General features: G+C 37.9%; 1 protein-coding gene across 7 annotated transcripts in view; it reads right to left on the reverse strand.

Annotated features, from left to right (window-relative positions):
- Window positions 1–27,186, reverse strand: part of ptprt (protein tyrosine phosphatase receptor type T) — a 1,496,000-nt gene that overhangs the window by 180,531 nt on the left and 1,288,283 nt on the right. For 5 of the 7 annotated variants that reach the window (XM_059980706.1, XM_059980710.1, XM_059980708.1 and 2 more), the window contains exons 14-15: window positions 21,793–21,928; window positions 11,626–11,655 (exon numbers count right to left, since the gene is read on the reverse strand). In XM_059980706.1, the coding sequence (XP_059836689.1) occupies window positions 11,626–11,655; window positions 21,793–21,928 (166 nt within the window). The remainder of the gene's footprint in view (window positions 1–11,625; window positions 11,656–21,792; window positions 21,929–27,186) is intronic. The other 2 variants (XM_059980709.1, XM_059980707.1) reach the window with 1 other exon arrangement.

Raw genomic sequence — 27,186 nt, forward strand, 5'->3', positions numbered from 1 at the left:
TGAATTTACTTGTACTAAAGTGAGAGACAGAACAGTTTATTTCAGAAGCAGAGATCAGGTAATAAGATAGATAAATTAGGCATTTTCAGTGCTTCTTGGGATTATTACTTTTAGATTTACTTGATATGTTAAATTATTCGAGTTTAAAGACATCATAGACACCAGCACAATGATTGATTATTTTGTTGTGCTCCACGCTAATGCAAATTAAATGTCAAATACAATAAAGCGTGTGATATCATGAAATATTATTTTAAATAACATAGATTAAATCCTACATCTTTTATCAAAATTAAACCTTTTCTTCTGAAAATTAATAGCAAATGGCAGAAGTATTCAGCAATTCAAACAGCATCTAAGGAGATAGCCACAAAGATTTGTTTCACACAGTCTAATGAAGGCTTTCAGCACTACCTGTTTTCTTTTTTGCAGTATTTGCAGTATTATGCTTTAGTCTTTAAAGATTTATGACATTAATTAATATTTCAGTGAATTGCTACATCCACACAATACTCTGGAGAAATAAATTGTGATCCTTTCTGTCCATGATGAAAGTCTGTAAGTACTTAATGCAACATTAGCTCTTAATTTTGTTATGTAATTTCACATAAAATTAATTTTAAGTGATAAACAGACTTAAAATGAAATAGTAAATTTCTCTGGCTTATCTTTTTTTTCGGATTATTAGATTGCTTGATGATTATTTTACTCATTATGTCATAAAAACATCAGCATGTCTGTTTTTATTTCTGGATTGCATTTTATGCATGGGTTTTACAATGTCAGTACACTAAGTTAACCTTGAAGTTTTGTTCTTTTCTGACAAAGGATTTTTGACAACAAAGTTTAATCCTGCTTTACGTTCCACAGATGCTGTTTGACCTGCTGAGTGAGCCTATCAATGGCAGCTTTTTTGATTTTCTTTTCTCTAGGTCTTCCTCTTTCTTGATTTCCCTTGCCTCGCAGGTTGAAGTTCCTCTGTCACTGCAAAAGACTGCCTGCATGATTTGCTTTTTCTATTGATAGTTCTCTCAATGGAAACTGCATTTGTGGCCTAGAACACAATGATAAATGGAGTGTGATGGAATTTGGTTCCAATACAATGTGAAATGGAAACTGACTTTAAGTAGAAAACACCCTCAATCCCCAAGTTTACAACAAATGTAGCATAGACCATTAAGATCCCTTTAAGTAGAGGCGGTTTGTTTTTGGAACAGCATTGAATTGTGACAGGATAACACCATCCTTTCTCATGATACAGTCCCTGGTGGAGCTACTGCCTACAAACTACATGGCCAGTGATGTCAATAATGACTGAATCTGAGCTTACTTTAATCGATTGGCTCTGTGAAGAATGTCTGTCCCATGTCTGGCCATGTATAAAAATATAGTACTTTGTACAAACCAGGGAGAAAGTGTGAACCACCCACTCCCAGTTGCACAAGTAAGATTGATCAAAATAAATGTATGTCTCTTTGCCCTGAAGAACACAGTGTGAGCAGTGCTTTTTCATCACAAGTTATCAGTTACAATGCTGGGGATCAGGAACCAGCCGTAGTTCATAACCTGGTAGGATCAAACATTTCATTCACTGAAAGGGCACTGGTAAATTTGATGTGCTTTTCAATAATCTCTTTCATTTCAGATTCCTTATTCAACTAAATTTAAATACCTACAATGTCTTGATTTTGTTTGAACTCATATCTCCATATCCTGAGTCCAGGACTCAGTAGTGCTGGTTCAACACCATAACCGTCACACAATGTTGGTCCCATATCCATAATGAATATTTTTGATTGCTATAGATTGTTTCAGTGTTAGGACATTACGTCTGACTCTTCCAGGGCACTGGACAGATGCAAGTGCCACCACCTGCAGATCTCACCCTGGAATTATTTTTCCAAATTAATCTATGGAAACACTTGCACTAAATTCACTTAGTTGTTATAAGAAGGAGGTTTAATATCACCTTCTCAAGGACAGTCAACTAATGCTGGTCTTGGCACTACTTCCTATATCCAATGGCCAGTGGAAGAAGCCTTTCAAAGCTCATAGACTTAAAATGGCTTTGATACTTTCTGGCACTGCAGATTTCTGTTTGGTCGAAGATGACCAGAAATGCTGAAAATCTGATTGTAAATTTAAAAGATAAAGATTAGCTTTATTTGTCACATGTACATTGAAGCATACATTGAAATGCATCATTTTGTGTCAACAACCAAGAAAGTACGAGGATTATACTGGAGTAGCCCTCGAACTTCCAGTAGCAACATAGCATGCACACAGCTCATGAACCCTAACCCGAACTGGGCTGTGAGAGGAAACTGGAGCACTTGAAGGAAACTCACATGGTCATGGGGAGAATGTACAAACTTCTTACAGACAGCAACAGGAATCAAACCCCTGATCAGTGATCACTGGCTCTGTAAAGTGATTGTACTAACTATTATGCTACTGTGCCAGCCTGAAAGACAAATGAGCAATGAATAGCAGGATATCTGTTCCTAAGATTGTGGGTTTTGGGCACTGGAATGCTATTATGAGCAAAATGGCGAATGAGAACATGGACTGAAAGACAAATGTAAAGAAATAATAAACACATGAGATTCTGCATATGCTGGAAATCTTGAATAAAATGTTGGAGAAACTGAAACTGAGCCTCGTTCTCTGTCCAAAACATTGACTATTTATTCCCTTCCATAAATGCCGCCCAAGTTGCTGAGTTCCTCCAGCATTTCTAGTGCGTTGTGAAGAAAAGACGTTTGATATTATTGTAGTTATGTTCTTTGGCCATTGATGGTCCAGAGTGTGCTATATTTTGTATTGTGCTGTATGCTTCCAGCTGCAAATTAAAAGGAGATTAGACTCCTCCCTTTCTGATGAAGGGTCCAAACCAAAATGGCGACTGACTATTTCCCTCCACAGATGCTGCCTGACCTGTTGAGATCTCCCAGCATTTGCAATTTGCTTTAGGTTCCAGTATCTGAGATCATTTGCGTCTTCCCCCTCTCTAACTTTGCTCTGAACTAGTCATTGCTAGATGTGGGTGGAGCTACAATGGTAATCGACTCCTTTGAGCTCATCTGTGGAAACAGATCAACTTTCACTTTTAATGTTTCTCTTTTCCCTTTCCAATGTGGATGGCATTCTGTTGGAGACCCTGACCTAGAGTTACTCTCAGACTTCAGTTCTTTGCAGTGGTGGGACCCACTTGTGGAGCTCACTGGCCTTCAATCTCCCAAGGGCGCAGCCCAGAAGTCGAGTGCACCCTTGGAGTTCCCAGGCTTTGCAGGTCGGTGGATGAGCTGATTCTCTGCCGGTACCGCCAACAGAGAAAACACTAAAGTATCGGGAACAGCAGACTGGCTGTCAGTGTCTCTGTACTTGGTAAGTCGCATGTGCTCTCTCTCTTTCTCTCATTGTTGGGGGAGAGTTTGTTGGTAATTCTTGAATTGGAGAAATTGAAAACTAAAACAATTTATCATTGTAAATCAGCGAGTTGTTTTATTGTGTCTCCATCTTGCTGTGAAAGGGTGAGACCTCTCTGTCCCTTTATTGGAGAGAGAGTGAGAGTGAGACAGAGACAGAGACAGAGACAGAGACAGAGACAGAGACAGAGACAGAGACAGAGAGAGAGAGAGAGAGAGAGAGAGAGAGAGAGAGACAGCCTGCAGTATGTTGAATTATCAAGTGAGCAATTAGTTTTTGTTGTACTGCAGATCATCGTCTTTCTTGGGGGCTTTGCTATTGCTTGCTTGGTGGGTAGAGGTTGCTGATGCTTTTCTTTGCTGAAGTATGTGCGGGAGGGGGAGGGTTGTTGCTTTGCTGCTGCCGTGCATGGGGGAGAGGGCTGGGCTTTGGGGTTCTAATGTTTTCACTGTCACTCATTCTTTGGGAGACTCTTCTGTTTTCGTGGATGTCTGTGAAGAACGAGAATTTCAGGTTGTATATTGAATAGATTTCTCTGATATTAAACAGAACTATCGAACCCACTCTCTAATTCTAAAGGTGCCTACAATCCGGTAGCACCAATTTGGCATCCAGCACCATACTATTCAGGCAGATACTGATGTATTTGTTATAATTTTTGGAGCACCTTGGTACCACAGATCTATTACAGTGCCAGAGACCCGGGTTTAATTCCGCCACTGTCTGTAAGGAGTTTGTGCATTCTCCCGTGACCACATAGACTTTCTCTGGGTCTTCCAGTTTCAGTCACCATTCCAAAGACATACAGGTCAGGGTTAGAAAGTTGTGGGCATGCTGTGTTGGTGCTGGAAGCATAGTGACACATTCAGACTGTGTTGGTTGTTGACATAAATTATGTATTTCACTGTTTGCTTTGATTCTTTTTGTTCATTTGACTAATAAAACTAATCTTTCAGTAATGCAAGCAGGCAAATTTTACGAGGAATCCAGCTGGAAGTGGGAAAAATGTAATTCTGGGCTTGAAAGGTAGCCGTGTTCAGTTTTAGGGTGCAAGATGTATATTCTGCACATATATAGCTAGCATGCAATAGTAAGGATTTTTATCTTTTATATTTCAAAAACCATAAAGCTCAATTAAATTTTAGTATAAGAACATAAGATATAGGAGCAGAATTAAGTCATTTGTCCCATCGAGGCTGCTCTGCCATTTCATCATGGCTGATGCGTTTCCCTCTCAGCCATAATTACCTGCCTTCTCCTTGTACCCCTTCATGCCCTGACTAATCAAGAATCTCTTAACCTCTGCCTTAAATATACCCAATGACTTGGCCTTCACAATCACTTGTGGTAGTGAATTCCACAGGGTAAAGAAATTCCTCCTCATCTCTGTTCTAAATGGGCGTCCCTATTTCTGAGGCTATGTCCTTTGGTGTTATATCCCCCCACCATTGGAAACGTCATCTGTCTGACCCAAGGCCTTTCAGCATTTGATAGGTTTCAATGACCTACCCTGTCATTCTTCTGAATTCCAGTGAGTACAGGCCCAGAGTCATCAAATGCCCCTCATATGATAAGCCTTTCAATCTTGGAATCATTTTCATCAATCTCCTTTGAACCATCTTCCAATGTCAACATATTTTTTCTTGGATGAGGTGCCCAAAATCGCACACAATACTCCAAACAAGATCTTGCCAGAGCTTCAACATTATATCCTTGTTTTCATATTCTTGTCTTCTTGAAATGAATGTAACATCATTTTTGTCTTCCACATCACTGACTCAACCTGAAATTTAACCTTTAGAGAATTCTCCAAGAGGACTCCCAAGTCCCTTTGCTGCTCAGAATTTTGATTTTTCTCACCATGCAGAAAATTGTCTATGCTATTTTTTTCTTTCAAAATGCATGACCATACACTTCCCGACACTGTATTCCATCTGCCACTTCTAAATCCTTATGTAGCCTCTCTGCTTTCTCAATACTACCTGCCCCTTCAACTATCTTTGTATCATCCTCAAAGCTGGCAACAAAGCCATCAATTCCTAATCATTCACTTATAGTGTAATTAGAGGCGGCCCCAACACTGACCCCTGTGGAACTTACAGCCAAACTGAAAATGTTCCCTTTATTCCCACTCTTTGCCTCTTGCCAATCAGCCAATTCATGGTAGTATTTTTCCTGTAGTACCATGGTGCCATAATTTGTTAAATAGCTTCATGTGTGCCACCTTGTTAAAGTCCTTCTGAAAATCCAAGTACACTAAATCCACTAATTCTCCTTTGTCTATCTGCTTGTTATTTCTTTAAAGAATTCTAACAGATTTGTCAGGCAAGATTTTTCCTTAAGTTAATCATGCTGACATCAGCTTTTTAATCATGTACCTCCAAGTACCCCATAACCATATCTTTTACAATCACCTCCAACATCTTCTCAACCACTGAGGCCAGACTAACTGGCCTATAACATCCTTTCTGCTGCCTCTCTCTTCTTGAAGAGTGGAGTGACATTTGCAATTTTCCAGTCTTCCGGAACCATTCCAGAATCTATTGATTCTTGAAAGATCATTACTAATGCCTCCACTATCTCTTCAGCCACCTCTTTCACAACCCTGGGGTGTAGACCATCTGGTCCAGGTGACATATCCATTTTCAGACTTTGCAGTTTCCCAAGCATCTTCTCCCTAGTAATGACACTTACTTACTTCCGTCCGCTTATACTCTCAAACTTCTGGCATACTGCTAGTGTGTGCCACAGTGAAGACTGATGCAATATACTTATTTGGTTCATCTGCCATTTCTTTGTCTCCCATTAATACCTCTCTGGTGTCATTTTCCAGCAGACCGATATCTATTTTCACCTCTTTTGTCACACTTGATATATCTGAAGAATTTTTTGGTATCCTTTTTAATATTAGCTTGCTAACCATTGTACTCCATCTTTTCCTTCTTTATGACTTTTTTAGTTGCCCTCTGTTGGTTTTTAAAAATTTCCTGATCCTCTAACTTTCCATTAATTTTTCCTCTACTATATACCCTTTTTATGGCTTTTGTGTGAGCTTTGACTTCGCTTGTCAGCTACAGTTGTGTTGTCCTACCTTTAGAAGACTTCTTCCTCCTTGAGATGTATCTATCCTGTGCCTTCGAAATTGCTCCCAGAAACCCCAGCCAATGCTGTTCTGCTATCTTCTATGCTAGTAATTCCTACCAATTTGCCTAGCTCTTCTCTCATGCCTCTGTAATCCCCTTTACACCACTGTAATACTGATACATCTGACCTTAGCTTCTCCTTCTGAAATTGCAGGGTGAATTCTAACATATTATTGACACCTCCCCTAAGGGTTCCTTTACCTTAAGCTCTCAACTCAATTCTGGTTCACAGCACAACATCCAATCCAGAATAGCTGATCTCCGAGTTAGCTCAACCACAAGCTGCCCTAAAAACCCATCTTGAAGGCATTCTACAATTTCCTGGTCTTGGCATGCAGCCCCCAACCCGATTTTCCCTATCTCTCTGCATATTGAAATCCCCTATGACTATCGTAACATTATCATTTTGACATGTACTTTCTACCTCCCATTGTAATCTGTTACTGAACTGAAGAGTAAATCATTTATTTATACTTCAAGAAACAGGCTGCATTGATTTGCAGGAATAATGAGCAGCCACAAACTAATACATGTCTGTGGAACAGAGGGCGCTGTTAACTTCTGTAAACAATGCAGTATATAGTATAATAACCATATAACAATTACAGCACGGAAACAGGCCATCTCGGCCCTTCTAGCCCAAGCTGAACGCTTACTCTCACCTAGTCCCACTGACCCGCACTCAGCCCATAACCCTCCATTCCTTTCCTGTCCATATACCTATCCAATTTTACTTTAAATGACAATAGCGAACCTGCCTCTACCACTTCTACTGGAAGCTCATTCCACACAGCTACCACTCTCTGAGTAAAGAAATTCCCCCTCATGTTACCCTTAAACTTTTGCCCCCTAACTCTCAACTCATGTCCTCTTGTTTGAATCTCCCCTACTCTCGATGGAAAAAGCCTATCCATGTCAACTTGATCTATCCCCCTCATTATTTTAAATAACTCTATCAAGTCCCCCCTCAACCTCCTATGCTCCAAAGAATAAAGACCTAACTTGTTCAACCTTTCCCTGTAACTTAGGTGCTGAAACCCAGCTAACATTCTAGTAAATCTTCTCTGTACTCTCTCTATTTTGCTGATACCTTTCCTATAATTCGGTGAGCAGAACTGTACACAATACTCCAAATTCAGCCTTACCAGTGCCTTGTACAATGTTAACATTACATCCCAACTCCTATACTCAATGCTCTGATTTATAAAGGTCAGCATACCAAAATCTTTCTTCACCACCCTATCCACATGAGATTCCACCTTTAGGGAACTTTGTACCATTTTCCCAGATCACTCTGTTCTACTGCATTCTTCAATGCCCTACCATTTACCATGTATGTCCTATTTGGATTATTCCTACCAAAACGTAGCACCTCACACTTATCAGCATTAAACTCCATCTGCCATCGTTCAGCCCACTCTCCTAACTGGCCTAAATCTCTCTGCAAGCTTTGAAAACATACTTCATTATCCACAATGCCACCTACCTTAGTATCATCTGCGTACTTACTAATCCAATTTACCAACCCATCATCCAGATCATTAATGTATATGACAAACAACATTGGACCTAGTACAGATCCCTGAGGCACACCACTCGTCACCGGCCTCCAACCTGACAAACAGTCATCCACCACTACTCTTTGGCATCTCCCATTTAGCCACTGTTGAATCCATTTTACTACTTCAATATTAATACCTAACAATTGAACCTTCCTAACTAACCTTCCATGCAGAACCTTGTCAAAGGCTTTACTGAAGTCCAAATAGACAACATTCACTGCTTTATCCTCGTCAACTTTCCTCATAACCTCTTCAAAAAATTCAATAAGATTTGTCAACTATGACCTTTCACGCACAAATCCATGCTGACTATTCCTAATCAGACCCTGTCTATCCAGATAATTATATATACCATCTCTAAGAATACTTTTAATTAAATTACCCACTACTGACGTCAAACTGACAGCCTATAATTGCGAGGTTTACTCTTAGAACCCTTTTTAAACAATTGAACCACATGAGCAGTACGCCAATCCTCCGGCTCCATCCCCATTTCTAATGACATTTCTGTCAGAGCCTCTGCTATTTCTACACCAACTTCCCTCAAGATCCTAGGGAATATCTTGTCAGGACCCGGAGATTTATCCACTTTTATATTCCTTAAAAGCGCTAGTACTTCCTCCTGTTTAATTGTCATAGTTTCCATAACTTACCTACTTGCTTCCCTTACCTTACACAATTCACTATCCTTCTCCTTAGTGAATACCAAAGAAAAGAAATTGTTCAAAATCTCCCCCATCTCTTTCGGCTCCACACATAGCTGTCCACTCTGATTCTCTAAGGGGCCAATTTTATCCCTCACTATCCTTTTGCTATTAATATAACTGTAGAAACCCTTCGGATTTATTTTCACCTTACTTGCCAAAGCAACCTCATATCTTCTTTTAGCTTTTCTAATTTCTTTCTTAAGATTCTTCTTACATTCTTTATATTCCTCGAGCACCTCATTTACTCCATGCTGCCTATATTTGTTGTAGATCTCCCTCTTTTTCTGAACTGTTTCCAATATCCCTTGAAAACCATGGCGCTCTCAAACTTTTAACCTTTCCTTTCAACCTAACAGGAAAATAAAGATTCTGTACCCTCAAAATTTCACCTTTAAATTACCTCCATTTCTCTATTACATCCTTCCCATAAAACAAATTGTCCCAATCCACTCCTTTTAAATCCTTTCCCATCTCCTCAAAGTTATCCTTTCTCCAATCAAAAATCTCAATCCTGGGTCCAGTCCTATCCTTCTCCATAATTATATTGAAATTAATGGCATTGTGATCACTGGACCCGAAGTGCTCCCCAGCACATACGTGCGTCACCTGACCTATCTCATTCCCTAACAGGTCCAACACTGCCCCTTCTCTAGTCGGTACCTCTATGTATTGCTGCAAAAAACTATCCTGCACACATTTTACAAACTCCAAACCATCCAGCCCTTTTACAGAATGGGCTTCCCAGTCTATGTGTGGAAAATTAAAATCTCCCACAATCACAACCCTGTGCCTACTACAAATATCTGCTATCTCCTTGCAAATTTGCTCCTCCAATTCTCATTCCCCATTAGGTGGTCCATAATACACCCCTATATGTGTTACTACACCTTTCCCATTCCTCAATTCCACCCAAGTAGCATCCCTAGATGAGCCCTCTAATCTATCCTGCCAAAGCACCGCTGTAATATTTTCTTGGACAAGCAATGCAACACCTCTTCCTCTTGCCCCTCCATTTCTATCACACCTGAAGGAATGAAATCCAGGAATATTTAGTTGCCAATCACACCCCTCCTGCAACCACGTTTCACTAATAGCTACAACATCATATTTCCAGGTATTAATCCATACTCTAAGCTCATCCACCTTTCTTACAATGCTCCTAGCATTAATATAGATGCATTTAAGAAACTCTCCACCTCTTCCTCTCTGTTATCTGTAACAATGCGATCAACTTTATTATCTTTTTCTTCCTTCTCTCCTACATCTTCGGTCTGAGCACTCCCCTTCTCTATCACCTGCCTATCCTCCCTCACACACTGTCTACTAGCTTTCTCTATTTGTGAACTAACCTCCTCTCCCTGAGTCTCTTCAATTTGATTCCCACCCCCCAACCATTCTAGTTTAAAGTCTCCCCAGTAGCCTTAGCAAATCTCCCCGCCAGGAATTAAATAATTATCTAAAAAGAGAGGAGATCTGGATTTATCTGTTTATATGCAAGTTGTCAAAGCAAAAATGTGCATTTTTTTAGATTTTAAAATAAATTAATTTATGGGCAAGGATTATTTATTAAATGCATATAATGAAAAATCAATTTAACTTTTCCTCAAGAAAAAAAAGCCAGTTGCAAATTAAAATACTAATGTTTGTAAAATGCCCTTCACCATCTGTTTACAATGCATAATGGGTCTCTAATGGTGTATGTTAATCATGGATGAATAAGAAATAGAACTTGAAAGTTGCTTGGACCATATCCATTGAACGCACATTTGCAAAATTATAGCCTATTACTACTTATGATTGACAGCCATCATTATATATCTCATGCAAGTGCATTTATTCATGAAAATAATATGGCCATATCAAGCTGAGATTATTGTAGCGGCTAATATAAAATAAATGCTTCTCTCTGATTTTTTTTTCTCTAACATAAATCTCTACTCCTTGACTTGTCCTGAATCTATTTGAAAGTTCAGGAAAAGTAGCTTCTTCCCAAACAATTCTAACGCTAGATGGCTACTGGCCACAGGATTGGCATAAGGAAGACTGGCTAATGTCTCCATTTATTTCTTCTTGCTTCATGTGAATAAATACTACACTGATGTTCAGGATCTTTTTATCTGGGGAATGGGGACTCAGTGTTCAAGATACCTTAGTTAGCTATTTACAGGGTGTCCCTGCAGTTATGTCTTCATATACAGGAGCATTCTTACTGCAATTAATTTGAAAAAAAGTGGGAAAGAAACTGTGATTTCTGAAAATAATGTCCACACTGGTACTCCACTTGAGTTTATCTGCTCCATCACATTCAAATGATTCACATCGTTTGCTTAGAAGTTTCAGATTTGTTGGTACCCACTTTATCACACAAAAAGTCATACTGGCGAGGTCCCTATGATGTCTGGAATGAATTCTGCTTCCAGTAACTCTTGTTTATGGGCACAGCAGTGAATATTATTTTAAATATAGCAAGTGCTGCATTGAGAGAGTATTTCTGCTGCTAACATGTCTTCTGTAGTCTTTTAATACTGCAATGATATCACAAAACTTGTGGAAAATCACAATGATGGGATTATTTATTTCATTCACTGTTAAACATTCCACAATAATAAAGGAATTAAGTTCAAACAGAATATATTAAAATACACCTTTAATAATGTTTTAAGCGTTTATGCATCTTTTCAAGAAATGTAAATAGTTGAGCTATCTACCCTAGGCAGCTTTGTCTGGGTATAAGACGAGCATGGAGACTAACGAAGGGAAAACTCTACTTGAGCTGATACTTACAGGTAATATGAGTAGGAATAAGCACTCCTCCTGCCATGCGTGAACAGTTGAAGGGATAAATGGATGGGAAAGCAATGGAAGGGAAAAATAAGAAAATAAGTTATTAATGAATTTGCATAGTAAACGCTAGGGGATTAGGATTATACAGATAATGTCAAAGTCATCTTGAAGCTCAATGCAACAAAAGTGCAAGTAACATGTAAAATACTAAAATAATAAAACTGTGTGGCTTGTCGAATGGTAGCATAATTATTTATATCATTTTATTGAAAAGAACATGAAGGGGATGCAAAGACAAGGGGGATGCAATCTTGCTCATGTTTACGCCTTCTGGGAAGCTTTATTTCTTACTGCTTATATCGTCCTTAAAGATTGCTCAAAAATCTCTCAGGGACTCAGCTACAAAGGATTGCCAACTGGTGTAATAGTATATGGGAATCTAACCAATCTAAAACAGATCCATCTTATACCTCTTAAGTAAAATAAAAATGAATGACTTTTCATTTAACAGCTGTCAAGCAAGCAGCTGTATGGAAGCATCTTGCCTAAAGTCAAATAAGAGCTTCATCATTTAGATTTGATGTTAAAATAACTATTAAATAATAGCCCATTAGGTTTTCAAATGCCAGAAAAGCTCTACTTAGCAAAGGCCAATATACTAACATGCCTGGAAGGTCAATACTGTGCATTAACTTGCTAATGTGTATGATATAATTTAATGATTCTAAACTAGAAAGTGTCCATCACATGGAAAATGATGCATCATCTCATTGATATTCTACTCCTGCTAGTCAATCCTCAGAATAACAGGCCATGAAGAATGCAATGATCTACTCACTAGCTTGCTCGAGAGTGAATGATGGCTTGGAACCAAGCAGGGATGGGTGAGGGGAACATAAGGAAATTTAAAAGTTCGGCACAACTGAGAAACTACTTGGAGATTAGATCTAAAGCTCAGTCCAGTTTATTTTATTTCCTGTGTAGCGCTATACCAGCTTTGAATCATTTCTACCAGCACACTTCTGTGTGTGTTGCATTAATGGCAAGCTCCAGAGGCTTACTGGAAAGACTGATTAAATCAATTCTTTTCCTGCACAATTACTAACACAGTCAATTCATCTTTCATGAGCTACATCATTTGTGATAGAATATTCTTCCTCAGTTTGCAAAGGTAAAGCTGACTTTAAAAATGCAAATTCAATTTAGAGGTATTTTAAAGAGACACAGTATCATTCCTGGGAGTTTCTAATGCTCTCAGACTTAGTATTGTAGTTTCTTTACATGACAGAAACATGAAAGTATTATTTATTTAACCTAAAGGCAAAATACAGCCCAGGGTGTGTAAATTGTGTAAGTTGCTCTCTTCTAATGCAAGGGAAAATAGTATGCTCACTAAAAATGACTTAATATACAGTCAGTTTTATACAATTGTGCAGAGAGCCTCGTTCAGCAGCCATTCCATTGGGGAACAGAATGATCCTGATGCAGGCAGCTTGGGCCATACTATCACGTGCCTAGAGAGCCATCTTGGATTTTTCTGGACCTTGGAAAGGCATATTACAGACATGAGAATCTGGATTTTTTTTTTAACAATCCCAAATTATTTGTGAAGAAAGAAGAGTAGAATTAAATCATTTTGATGCCAAGAAAATACTAGTGCTTTTGGTAATACATAGAGTGAATCCATTCTTATTAAGTCATGCATTCTATAATCTTTCTTTGCATTTTCTTTGCTTAGGATTACAACTTTGCACAATTTAACAAGTGAATTCTTCAAACAGTTCTGTTTTTCCTGCCCTTACATTTCCTTATGGATTTATTATTTTCTGGATAGAATTAATAGCAGGTGATTTCACCCAGGTCTGTGCAAACGTATGTGTTCTCCTAGTAAGAGTGGTCTAATACTCCTGTTGGATTAGATTACATGCAATTTTCCCTCCCTTTTCTTAGAAAAGTATAGGGCTATGTGGTAGGGAAATTCTGGGCAGTACAACATTGTGTGTCCAAGGGCCTGTAATGTGCTGTAAATTTCAATGTTTCTGCAAATAGGTAGCTGTCCTCCATTTGGTGTTGCCCTTGGACGATAGTTAACAAGAACATGCCAATACATTACAAACTCTGGCTATCATCTTGCAAGGCTTTTAATCACAGGTATAGGTATAAAGTCTAAGTACACTAAGCAGAATGCACTGCTATCTTGTTGCAAGACCAGATGTGTCTGTGGAGATAATTTTCTGTTATTCAGCGTAATTAATAATGAGATATAATCTGTATGAGGATATTTGCTGGGATAATTGTTACTCATAATTCATGTGAAGGTTTTAGATTTTGGAATCAAAAGCATAACTTTAAATTTGTGGGATACTACAACAAGGACTAATGGTCAACACCAAACTTTTAGAATAGCTAGAATGCTGGGAAATAAATAACACTGATGTTTGATAAATAAGTGACGTGATATGTAATATTAATTGGAAAATCGGAACCTGGCTGAGGGAGATGAATGGAGGGCCCTTGGATTACAGATGTTCAAATCATGCAAGCAGTGATGCAAATGAATAAGGCCATTAAAATGCAAAACAAGTGCTAGGGTGAAACTAACATTAGCTTCAAATTGACGCAAAATTTATATTGAATGCTAGTTAGATCACAGTTTTAATAGACGTATAGATCTGATAATCTTACTTCATAAACACTTTGGACGCACTGATAGGGTGAAAAAAGATATGAAAGGATGGCACCAAGGTTTTTGCCAATGAAGAAATGATGAACACATTGGCTACAAATGAACTAATGGATGACTTTTAAGTACTTAATTACTTTAATTAGGTGCAGAGAGTGAGAGAGTAATTACTTTATAGGGAAGGGCAGAATGAGAAGCCATCAATCTAATAGATAACCCAAGAAATCAGAAGAAGATTGGAAAGATATTTTTCTCCTCAGGGAATTGAAAAGAGGAGCTGGCTGCTCTAGGGTGTTTAGCTAAGATGAACTGTGCAGATACTTACAAATGAAAGCAAAGCAAGCAACTGAGAAAGAAAAGGACCAAATGAAGCAAGCTAGTAACAATAATAACAAGCGTTGTTGTGATGGGAGATTTTAATTTCCCAAATATCAATTGGCATCTCCCTAGAGCGAGGTGTTTAGATGGGGTGGAGTTTGTTAGGTGTGTTCAGGAAGGTTTCTTGACACAACATGTAGATGAGCCTACAAGAGGAGAGGCTGTACTTGATCTGGTATTGGGAAATGAACCTGGTCAGGTGTCAGGTCTCTCAGTGGGAGAGCATTTTGGAAATAGTGATCATAATTCTATCTCCTTTACTTTAGCATCAGAGAGAGATAGGAACAGACAAGTTAGAAAAGTGCTTAATTGGAGTAAGGGGAATTATGAGGCTATCAGGCAGGAAATTGTTGGCTTAAATTGGGAACAGATGTTCTCAGGGAAAAGTACAGAAGAAATGTGGTAAATATTCAGGGGATATTTGTGTGAAGTTCTGTATAGATATGTTCCAATGAGACAGGGAAGTTATGGTAGGGTACAGGAACTGTGGTGTACAAAGGCTGTAATAAGTCTAGTCAAAAAGAAAAGAAAGGCGTACAAAAGGTTCAGAGAGCTAGAGATCCAGAAGATTATAAGGCTAATAGGAAAGAGCTTAAGAAGGAAATTAGGAGAGCCAGAAGGGGCCATGAGAAGGCCTTGGTGGGCAGGATTAAGGAAAACCCCAAGGCATTCTGCAAATATGTGAAGAACAAGGGGATAAGACATGAAAGAATAAGACCTATCAAGTGTGACAGTGGGAAAGTGTGTATGAAACAGGAGGAAACAGTAGAGGTACTTAATGAATACTTCACTTCAGTATTCACTATGGAAAAGGATCTTAGTGATAATCATGATGACTTGCAGCAGACTGAAGAACTTGAGCATGTAGATATTAAGAAAGCGGATGTGGTGGAGCTTTTGGAAAGCATCAAGTTGGATAAGTCACCAGGACCACATGCGAGGTACCCCAGGCTACTGTGGGAGGCAGGGGAGGAGATTTCTGAGCCTCTGGCGATGATCTTTTCATCATCAATGAGGACGGCAGAGGTTCCGGAGGATTGGAGGGTTGCCAATGTTTATCCTTTATTCAATAAAGGGAGTAGAGATAGCCCAGGTAATGATAGACCAGTAAGTCTTACTTCAGTGATTGGTAGGTTGATGGAGTGGATCCTGAGAAGCAGCATCTATGTACATTTGGAGAAGTCTGATATGATTAGGAATAGTCAGCATGGTTTTGTCAAGGGCAAGTCGTGTCTTATGAGCCTGACTGAATTTTTTGATGATCTGACTAAACACATTGATGAAGGAAGAGCAATAGATATAGTGTATATGGATTTCAGCAAGGCATTTGATAAGGTACCTTATGCAAGGCTTACTGAGAAAGGAAGGAGGCATGGGATCCAAGGGGACATTGCTTTATGGGTCTAGAACTGGCTTTCCCTCAGAAGGCAAAGAGTGGTTGTAGACGGGTCATATTCTGAATGGAGTTCGGTGAACAGTTGTATTCCTCAGGGATCTGCTCTTCGTGATTTTAATAAATGACCTGGATGAGGAAGTGGAGGGATGGGTTAGTAAGTTTGCTGATGACACAAAGGTTGGGGTGTTGTGGATAGTTTGGAGGGCTATCAGAGGTTATAGCGGGACATTGATAGGATGCAAAACTGGGTTGAGAAGTGGCAGATGGAGTTCAACCCAGTTAAGTGGTTCATTTTGGTAAGTCAAATACGATGGCAGAATATAGAATTAATGGAAAGACTCCTGGCAGTGTGGAAGATCAGAGACATCTTCGGTTCCAAGTCCATAGGACGCTCAAAGCAGCTGCGCAGGTTGACTCTGTGGTTAAGAAGGCATATGGTGTATTTCATCATTCGTGGAATTGAATTTAGGAGTAGAGAGGTAATGTTGTAGCTATATAGGACCCTGGTCAGACCTCACTTGGAGTACTGTGCTCAGTTCTGGTCACCTCGCTACAGGAAGGATGTGGAAACCATAGAAAGGGTGCAGAGGGTATTTACAAGGATGTTGTCTGGATTGGGGAGCATGCCTTATGAGAATAGATTGAGTGAACTTGGCCTTTTTTCCTTGGAATGAAGGAGGATGAGAGGTGATCTGATGGAGTTGTATAAGATGATGAGAGGTATTGATCATGTGGATAGTTAGAGGCTTTTTCCCAGGACTGAAATGGTTGCCACAAGTTTAAGGTGCTGGGGACTAGGTACAGAGGAGATGTCGGGGTAAGTGTTTTTTTTTAACGCAGGGAGTGGTGAGTGTGTGGAATGGGCTGCCAGCAACTGTTGTGGAGGTGGATATGATAGGGTCTTTTAAGAGACTTTTGGATAGCTACTTGGAGCTTACAAAAACAGAGGGCTATGGGTAAGCCTAGTAATTTCTAAGGTAGCGACATGTTTGGCATAACTTTGTGGGCTGAAGGGCCTATATTGTGCTGTAGGTTTTCTATGTTTCCATAAAATCAGGCTCAAATTGAAAATTATTGTCAGGCATGTAAAAGTTTAGTGGAATGGCCTGCCTGCATGCTGTATATTTAAAACAATTTTCTGGAAAGATATATCTTGCCACCATGCAATTTAGATATTTAATCAGTTTTCTACCCTCCAAAAATATATTTACCTTTCTGGTGAAGTTATAGGATGTTGCAAATCATACCAAATAAAGGTATGCTGTTCCAGGAATAGTTAACTCTTGGGAAATCACAGAGCATTTTTTCTATCCTCCTACAAGTGACTAATTTCATTGTACCACAAGAAATAGTATTCTGACAATGAGCAGTTATATTTTTAATCATGAAGTAAACCTTAAACAAATGGGAGAAGTGAAAAGGTCATTTCATGTTTCATAGACATTAGTTATGTGCCTTTTGAAGCAGAAAATAGATTATATATTTTATGTTGAGTGATAAGTAAAACTGAGGTGGTTTGGTTTCCACAAAAGTGCTTATATCCTGTTATGAAGCTTATTGTGCTAAGATTACAGTGGTTTTAATTATTTTAACCAATTCATTTTACAAAACAAAACACTGTGACTCTCAGCCTTAGACACAATTTATTGCATCAGCAATGCAATTTAGGTTCAAGAATAAACCCAAAATGAACTTTGGTCACTTGACTTATGTTCGAGCTCTATTCAAGTTCTATTTAGGAGCTATTCGGATTTTATTCCTAAAATATTCATAACATTAGTACATGGATGGGAAAGGCCAAGAGGGATAAGGTCCAAAGCAGGCAGATGGGACTAACTCAGGTAGTAACTTGGTCAGCATGGATGAATTTGGGCTGAAAGGCCTGTTTCCATACTGTGTAACACTATGATTCTCCAGCAGAAAATAACCTCCCTCAGGAATTCTGTTTATTTTTTGTGTGTACTGAGCAAAAATAATTTAGATGGGGCAGACAAATAATTTGTGAATGATGCTATTTGTTTCTTTGTCACAGGCCTGGATTCTGGAATTTTCAATAAGTCAGGAAGCAGGTATCACAACTGCAGGCAGGATTTTTAACCAGCTGCCTGAGAGTCTCTGTACTGCCAGAGTCCATTTATTTTGCTTAGGGGTCATTAATATCCCAAAGAAGCCTTCAGCTAAATACTTAGTAAGTACAATTGAACACCAAACACTCTCCAAATGACATCTCCATCAAGGACAGTGCAAATGTTAAATGGTCATTAATAAAACTGGCAGTACAACCGATCATTGATTAAACATCCAGCAAACCATGATAGCCAAGGGAGACGGCCAGCTGTTTTAATAGAGAACCAGCTGGTTTGACAGAAAACAATTTATCTGTCATACTAAGTTGACTTAAAACATATTTGGGAAAGTACATAATAATGCAATTCTGTTTACAGCTTAATTTAACAGCCAGATTTTAATCAATTTAAATACTAAACTGTACCTTTGAATTGTGGGGAGAGGGGTATTATATATTGGGGCTAAATAATATCCATGTTGACAGTACACTGTCTGCTATCTTTGGTACTCAGTTTGACTCATAATGGGGATGACCAATAAAACTATTTGCTTGAAATTTCCTCTTTTTATGATCTTCAATCCTATGTAAATCTTGCCATTGCACTTTGGTACTATTACAATATTCTCAATTTGGGCAGAAGTGCAAAAGTTCTTTGCTGAATTGAGCAGATCTCATTAGTTCCCATAGAATGAATGTGTAATGTTTCCACATAACATTATTTTTGCTGCAGTTTTGGCAGACGTGTTAATCCTTTAGCATAAATGAATTATATTTTCTATTAACATAGCAATAATGTGTCATTATTAGAGTGTTGCATGATTTTTCATTAATATAGCCTATTGTTAATCTGGCTAATTTCTTTGTTCATACTGGTGTGCAATATAATGCCATACACCACCATGTTTGATGATTTAACTTGATGGGCAATCGTTCATTAGAATTAGGCAATGGCTTTAACCCGACCAGCTCAATTCATAAAATATACACATGATGGTAAGACAAAACATCAACCTATAGCCTGATTAAAAGTATTCCAGTAACTGTCTTTTCCATCTACATCAGGAAAACCTAGAAATCAGAAGTTGTTGGAAATGCATACAGGCCATAAAGCTTGAAAAGGAACAACTCCAAGGAGAGTATGGACCCAAAACATGAATGTTTTTTGCCTGATTTCAGAAAGCTGTTGGACTACCACTTTATTTCAGATTTCTAATATTTACATTTTTTTTCATTTTTAAAGACATAAATGTAGAATCCACAAGGTAACATTGAAATGATTGGGATACTAGTGAAGAAACTTCAGTTTGTATATGTCTAATAGTGTTCCAACACATCTCAAAATACGCTTTCTACTGGACTCACTGTAAGGTAAATAAAACAGATAATTTGTATACAGTAAATTATCACATAGAATAGATGACCAGCTAATCTATTTTTATTGTTGTTAGTTTAAGGGAGAACATATGTTGGAAAATATAAACAATAGGATCTAAACAGATGGGATATTGGTTTAATGGATAATCCAAAAGATTAATTTTCAATTTTATTCCTGCTGTTATTAATTTAGATTATGCTTTCAAATCCAGGAACAATCTTAAATCTACAGCCAGCTGATTCAGCAGTGAGACAGCAGTAATTCCCTCCTTCTTCCCCTTCCCTCAGCCCCCGAAACCAAGTTGATATTTATAAGAACAGCATAATCTGCTGCATGACAGCTATATCATTAAAAAAAAGTTTATCTCCAGTCTAGACTTATATTTTTACACCTATAGGAAATACATGCAGGTGTTTGTTAGGCTATTAAATTGAGTTTGTCTCAGTCTTCAACAAAATCCTCCTTCACATTTACCAGTCGTCCTGAAAATGGAAAGGATAAAGACAGGAAACAGAGCCCTAGTGAGTTTAAAGGGAGCGTGGAAGCCAACTGCTAAAACACAATTTTTCAACTATCAGAACTGAAGAAAATCTACCTGTTATAGAAGCCCTGATGGGTTCGCCTCTTATTCAGGATTGGAGAAGGTAAACAGAGCACAGCATTGGCTCAAGTGAAACCAACCAACTGAGCTCACTTGTTGTTTATTCCTGGGACCCTGCTTATCAGAGGATTTGTTTTAATTGGACCATCAGTTAATTGGGCCAGCTGCTTATTTGGAACAACTCTTAAAGAACTAAAACAAATTGAGAAAATAGTTGGGATCTCTTCATTTATTTTGGACACTGAATCACTCAATGAGGAGAACAGCCTTTTGCCAAATGGTTTCTAACTCAAGGCAATTGTGAGCATTGGGTGGCCGTTAGACTGCACACAGTGCTTAAAGTGAACTGTTTAAAATAGAGTCAGTCGCATGTGTTTGTGTTCAAAAATCAGTAATATTTGTCACTGATTGTTGTTGAGAAGTAAGCAGTAAGACAATTTCGAACTGTATTGATCACTGTGATTTCAAATATTCAGGCATGGAGATGCCATGGAGAGGCATAGAAATGGCCAGGAGTGAAAAATGAAGTGAGTTCACTTCTTCAAAAAGTTAAGAACTAGGAAGAATTTGAAGGTATTGATAATCATTCTGAATGATACAATGAAAAGGAAGATTTGGAAGATGCAATTGTTGAAAGCATTGTGTAAGGGTAGTCCATTATCTCTGCACTGATTTTGTGTATGGTCAATCAAAGGACCACAGTAGCATACACTGGATTAATTCCTCCATCTATTAAGGAACTAATACAGTTTTATAGTGGTATTGGTAGAGTTCTAATTTGATTAGTATTTAATTTAAATACATATATTGTTACTTAGTTAAATGGTAGTTTGTCTTTTTATACCATTTTATACTATTTCCATGAAACTATACTTAATTGGGACAGCTGCTAAACTGGCCCAAAATATATTGGTCCCGATGTGCCCCAGTTAACTTGAGTCCATTGTATTTGAGTTCTGCCTTGGTTTGGGATTTACTTCCTGTTTTGATTCAGGGAGATTAAAATAAATGGAGAAAATGTGAATCAAATTCTGAACAATTGCTCTGGCCCTAGCTTTATCAAATCATTTCAAATTCCACGGAAGCTTGGGTTTCAAACCTGATCAGGATCTTCCCTTACAAATGCAAAAACAGGTTAGATTTGGTCAAGATTTAGAAAAATGGCACATCTTATCAACGAACATATCAATCCTGCCTCTTCTAGGTGTAGATGAGAAATGTTTCCATGAACTTATTTCTATCCGTATATATATATATTGCATTTCTTCACGATTTGGTGTCCTCAATGGTTTTTCATTTTAAGCCATGAAGAAAATTAACATATTTGATCAACAGATAAAATTTGCTCTGTTACCCAGAACTACGGTGAGTCAAATTGTTGGGTGGCTTTTCTAGCAAAATACACCTAGGAAATGACTGAATAAATTGCACAAGATTGCGTCTATTTGCATTCCTACATTTGTGGACAACTTAGCCAAAGCAATATCTAAATCACTTTTAAATGTACAGTTGGCCACTAAACTGGAAATCTAAATCATTAATTGGGTCTCAATGCCTACTTCTTTTCCCATTTGTTAGGTGTGAATAATATCACTGAAATACATTTATCATTTCTTAAAGTCCTGTTGCATAAGTTGAACAGCAATTTCTCTTTGACAAAACCTACCGTTTTTTAACTATTAGCATGACTCCCAGCATGATGATAATAAACATTAAAATTCCTGCAATAACTCCAGCCATTTTCACTGTGTTATCAACTTGCTTTTCTGGCTCCACTGTATTGGAGTTCTGTGTTGAAGCACCTGAAATAAGAAACATCACAGAATTAATAAGACCTTTGAACTGAATCTGACTTCATGGGATTTTCCAATAAAAGGAGCTAAAGTAGACAAGTATGTATTTCTTAAAATTAAAATAAAAGTTGATTTCAGTAAAGTATATAATATTCCTAATGGACTTGAAACGATGGAGGCTGGGGGATATTTTCCTAGTCTAGAGACTTATCAAATATTGGTCTCAGACTTGATAAAGGGTCTACCATCTAGAAGTAGATTTTTTTAAATCTCTTAAAGGGTTGTGAATTTTTGTGCTTCTATGTTGTTTAAAATATTGAAAGCAAAGAATATATAAATCTCTGGATACCAAGGGAATCAAAGAATATGGAGACAGTGTGAGGAGATGAATTGAGGCAAAATATTAGCATGCTCTTCTCTGATGTCTCCATAGATGCAAATGTGAAAGGACTATTCCTATTTCTTTATGATGTTATATTCCTATTTTTTGGGCTTTATTTTATTTTTCTTTATGCATTTCATGAAGGTGTTTATAACATCACTGGATACCAGTGCTTTAAATAATCTAAGCAAATAGCAAAGAGATGAATAGCAAGAGTATTCTATGAAATGGATCTTTTCAAAAACAAAGATGAACTGAAAAAAATGAAGAATCTATAGTTTTTACCCTTGACGTCAATAGCTTGTTTGATCTTTAGGTTTCAAGGGATTTTAATGCTAAACAGTTGGTGTGATAATAAAATGACTGCTGTTGTTTAAAACTCTTCCCTAGTGCATTAATTTGATCTGGTCCACACAAATGGTATTGAATATTGCACAAGTGATAAAGGAGTTTTGTTAAATTTCAGTGAAGTTCTTGCTGTTGATGGATCAGTGTAGAAAGACAGTTTTTTTTTAGTATTACAGGATGGTACCAGTCCTTCCCAGCCCAAAGAGCCCGTACCACCCAATTACACCCACATGACTAATTAACCTACTAACCCATACATCTTTGGAATGTAGGAAGAAACAGGAGCTCCATATAAGAATAAGTTTAAACTGCTTAATAACAGACTTGATCCACATTTTCTGATAGTGGGCAAGTCGAAATCATAATTTGTACCCAGGGTATCCTGGGATTTTGGGTGGCACCTTGCTTCAGCAGGATTCATCTTGACATAGAATCATCCTTCAGATTTTCCTCAGTCAGGTCATAGGAGAGTCAGCTACCCACATGTATATTTTGTTGAGACAGGTAGGAGTTAGAAGGTATTCCTGAAACACCATAAAAATTCTGTTCTTTATAATATTGAAAAGCATTAGGAATTCATGTACTATTTGAGAACTGGCACGAGTTTTACTTTGATGCCTACCGAAGTTCTTAAACGTTTATCTGAATAAGGTAGTTAAATAAAAGCCATAGGGCAAAAAGAAAACATTCAACAGAATGGCATTGTGAACTTTGCTTTATAATGATTGGATAGGATTAGTAAAGTCAATGAAACAGGAATTGTAGGTGCCAATGGCTCACCTCTTTTTCGTCTTTAATCCAGGGCAAGAATGAGCACAGATTCGGTTTTACTACAGTTTTATTATAATACTATGCATTCTCATACAATTACTGACAAACAGAAATAAATTTGTTTGACTAACTGACTCAGATTTGGAGCAGTGTATTGCAATCAATGGAATTAGTAATACAATGAAGGAAAACTTACTAGTGTGATGTTGTTGATTCGAAACTTGCATGGTTTATTTGTGAGGTGGATTGTAAACTCAGTAATTTCTCAGTCATTATCTGACTTCTAATTTTGTTTATAAAGTTAATGAAGGCCCTAAAAGACTGATGAATAATACTCAAGAAATGGCAGGAAAAGTTAGTCTGTACAGTTCCTGAAAATATTTGGGAGCCGTTGAACAAAGAAATTCTTCCCTGATAATGAACAACTCATTTAAATTCTCTACCCTCATTTTTTCCCCAAAATCAGTAACACTGGAAAATATATACTGTCATACATATTTACACTTTATAACTATTCCCAAATTTGTATTGAATAAAAACCCATCATAAAATATATTCATTGATAACTACATAAGTTATACACACTTATAACACACATTAAAATACATATATATTCAAATTTATTATAATAATGCATAATTTCTTATTTGCAAAATATAGATAAATCTAACTATTTTATATGCATATCCAAATTTACATAAACTGTCATGAGAACACTCAGATTTGCTTTCTTTTTTTTCAACACAAATCCATGCATTATGGTAATTAGGAAAAGTTGTTGCAGGATTTTCTGACTGCCTTAGCGGGCAAGAATTGTGTGGTATTGATCCATTTATATCAGAAACTACCCCTGTTTCCACTGCATTAACTGTTTAAAAGTGCTTCATTAATGGAGGGAGTGGGAAGAATTTGTGGGTGTTAGGGATGGATTGGGAGTGTTGCAGGACAGCAGGAAATGGAAGTGGAGCATGAGTCTTTGGGCTGGTGATAGGGATGTAATAATTTCTGTGAGCAAGGAAAGAGCAAAATTGCTAATTACAATTCAGTACCTCACACTGTAATATAGGTAGTTAGATTCACATATACTGTATATTAGTTAAGTTTCAGATTAAGGTTGACTATGATCATTACTATATGCAAGCTCTCAAATTTCACAACAGGCGCACAGCTTTTAAAAAGAAGAACATTTGGCCAAAGACCATTAAACCAAGCCCAGGCACTTTTAGGAGAATAGAGTTGGCAAGGAATGACAAGAAGAAAAGTGATCTTTTCTGAGCATCTGAATTTAGGTTGTTTAATAATGAAGTTGTTATTAGTTAATCTTAAAAAATAACTTTAACATGTAGTAAAACAGAATACGTTTCATGATCACTTTCAGATAGTTAGTTGTAAAACATTAATTTTAATGGGATAGAATATGTCAATTAAACATTGACATTATTAAATAAATTGTAAGAATGAGTGAGATGATAACATAATAATAACCGCTTTTTGAAAGTCTTCATGTGAAGTGTTTGGTCATGATTCAGTAACAGTAAGCGACTTGTTTTTGTTTACATTTGGTACAGAATGCTGCAGGAGATGGTGTTCTTGCTTGTCTTCTTAGAGTCATAGAGACATTTATTTATTTATTGTATTTATTGAGATACAGCATGGAATAGGCTCTTTTGACCCTTTGAGGCATGCTGCCCAGCAATCCTCCAATCTAACGCTGGCCTAATCACGGGGCAATTTACAACGACCAATTAACCTACCAACCAGTATACTTTTGGACTATGAGAGGAAACTGGAATGCCTGGAGAAAATATGCGTTACAGGCAGCGGTGGGAATTGAACCCAAGTTGTCTGTACTGTAAATCATTGTGCTAACCACTATGTTACTACATAAAGAAAGATATTGCCTGGAACCAGGCCTATTGTTCCACCCTATCACCATTCTTTCACTAATCCTTCCCACACCCATTTTATTTTCTCTACATTCACATCCTCTTCCAGATTCTATAAGCTCATTCATATGCTCAGGACTATTTAAAACTGACCTACCAACAACACACACATCTTTGGGATGTTGGTAAAAACTGGAACACCCACAAGAAGCTCATGTGGCCACAGGGAGAACACGTGAACTCCACACAGACAACATCCAATGCCAGATCGACAGCACTAGAGGTCATGATTGAATTTGAGCAGCTCAGCATAGTAGGAATCGTGGGTTTGGAAGATGTTGCCAAGCTAAACTTGGGAAGTAATAATGGTGCATTTTGCATGTATAGCCACAGTATGCAGTGCCGATCAAACTGTTATTGATGATGTCAAGCATGGGTTCCCAACCTGGGCTCCATGGACCCCTTGGTTAATGGTAGAGGTCTATGGCACAAAAAGGTTGGGAACTCCTGGTGACAAGAAATATTGTTGGATTGCTACTCATCCAGGCAAGGGGAAACTATTCCATCATATTCTTGAAATTTGCAGGTGACAGAACCATGCCACATGCCACAGAATACCCAGAATCTGACTTGCAGTTTTTGTGGCCAGTCCAATTTAATTTCTGACCAATGATGACTACCAGAATGTTGAATAGGAGAGTGTGGGGAGAATATTAGCAAGAGTAATTCATCAGGAAGACACACAAAATGCTGGAGGAACTCAGTTGGCTAGGCAATATCTATGGAAATGAGAACAGTTGATGTTTCAGGCTGAAACCCTTTGGCAGGACTGGAGAAAAAAAGCTGAAGAGTAGATTTAAAAGGTGAGGGGAGGGGAAAGAGAAACACAAGGTGATAGGTGAAACCTGGAGGGGGAGGGATACAATAAAGAGCTGGGAAGTCGCTCCCGCTCCAGTTTTCACCTACCACCTTGTGCTTCTCTCTCCCCTACCCCCTCCTTTCAGTTCTACTCAGCTTTTTTTTTCTCCAGTCCTTCTGAAGGGTTTCAGCCTAAAACATCAACTGTACTCTTCCATAGGCGTTGCCTGGCCTGCTGAGTTCCTGTAGCATTTCTGATTTCCAGCAGCTACAGATTCTCCCTCATTTATCAATGTCAAGAAGTGGTTAGATCTTCTTTGAGACCACTGCAAGGCCCAAAGGTGGAATGAATATTCCTTTCCACTTATCAGTCTGTGCCTGAATATTGTCTTGGTTGTGTGTAGATGCAAATCACATCGCTTTCTGAAGAGTGGCAAATGGAAAGCAAAGCTGTGCAATAATTAGTGAGCATTCCCACTCTCAACCTTGGTACACCAGGATGATTGTTCATGAAGTAATTGAAGTGATTGGACCTTTGACAGTGCGCTGGAGCTGGGACAATTGATGAGCAACATTGAATGTAAACCTGTTACTGAGGCTCAAGTATGTAAGTACATGTTGTGGTTATTTGTTAACCGGTGGTCTGAAACTCTCTACAAGATGCTTACCAGTTTTATATATTGCCACTTCCTAACACATTAAATGGCAAACTACTGAAAAATTTCTCTGTGTTCTTTCTTGAGCTACCTATAACTGACATCTCAGAAATTTAACTCTCTCAATTTGCCTCTCCAACATAATAACTCAATAACTTATAGTCTTTTAGCCTAGAAATTACTTCACACAATTCCAACTAAAACTGATCTGTGACATTGAAATTTGGTTTAAGTCAGATTTGAGCAATTCTTTGCACTTTCTTGTTTTCAATATATTTTTTTTAGGGAGTTGTTATTTTCCTGACCACCTTTCTTAATTCATGTAAAACTCCCCCAAATACAGCACCAGCAGTGCAACAATTAAAA

This window comes from Hypanus sabinus, chromosome 9 (genome assembly GCF_030144855.1).
Source record: "Hypanus sabinus isolate sHypSab1 chromosome 9, sHypSab1.hap1, whole genome shotgun sequence".
Lineage (NCBI taxonomy): Eukaryota > Metazoa > Chordata > Chondrichthyes > Myliobatiformes > Dasyatidae > Hypanus > Hypanus sabinus.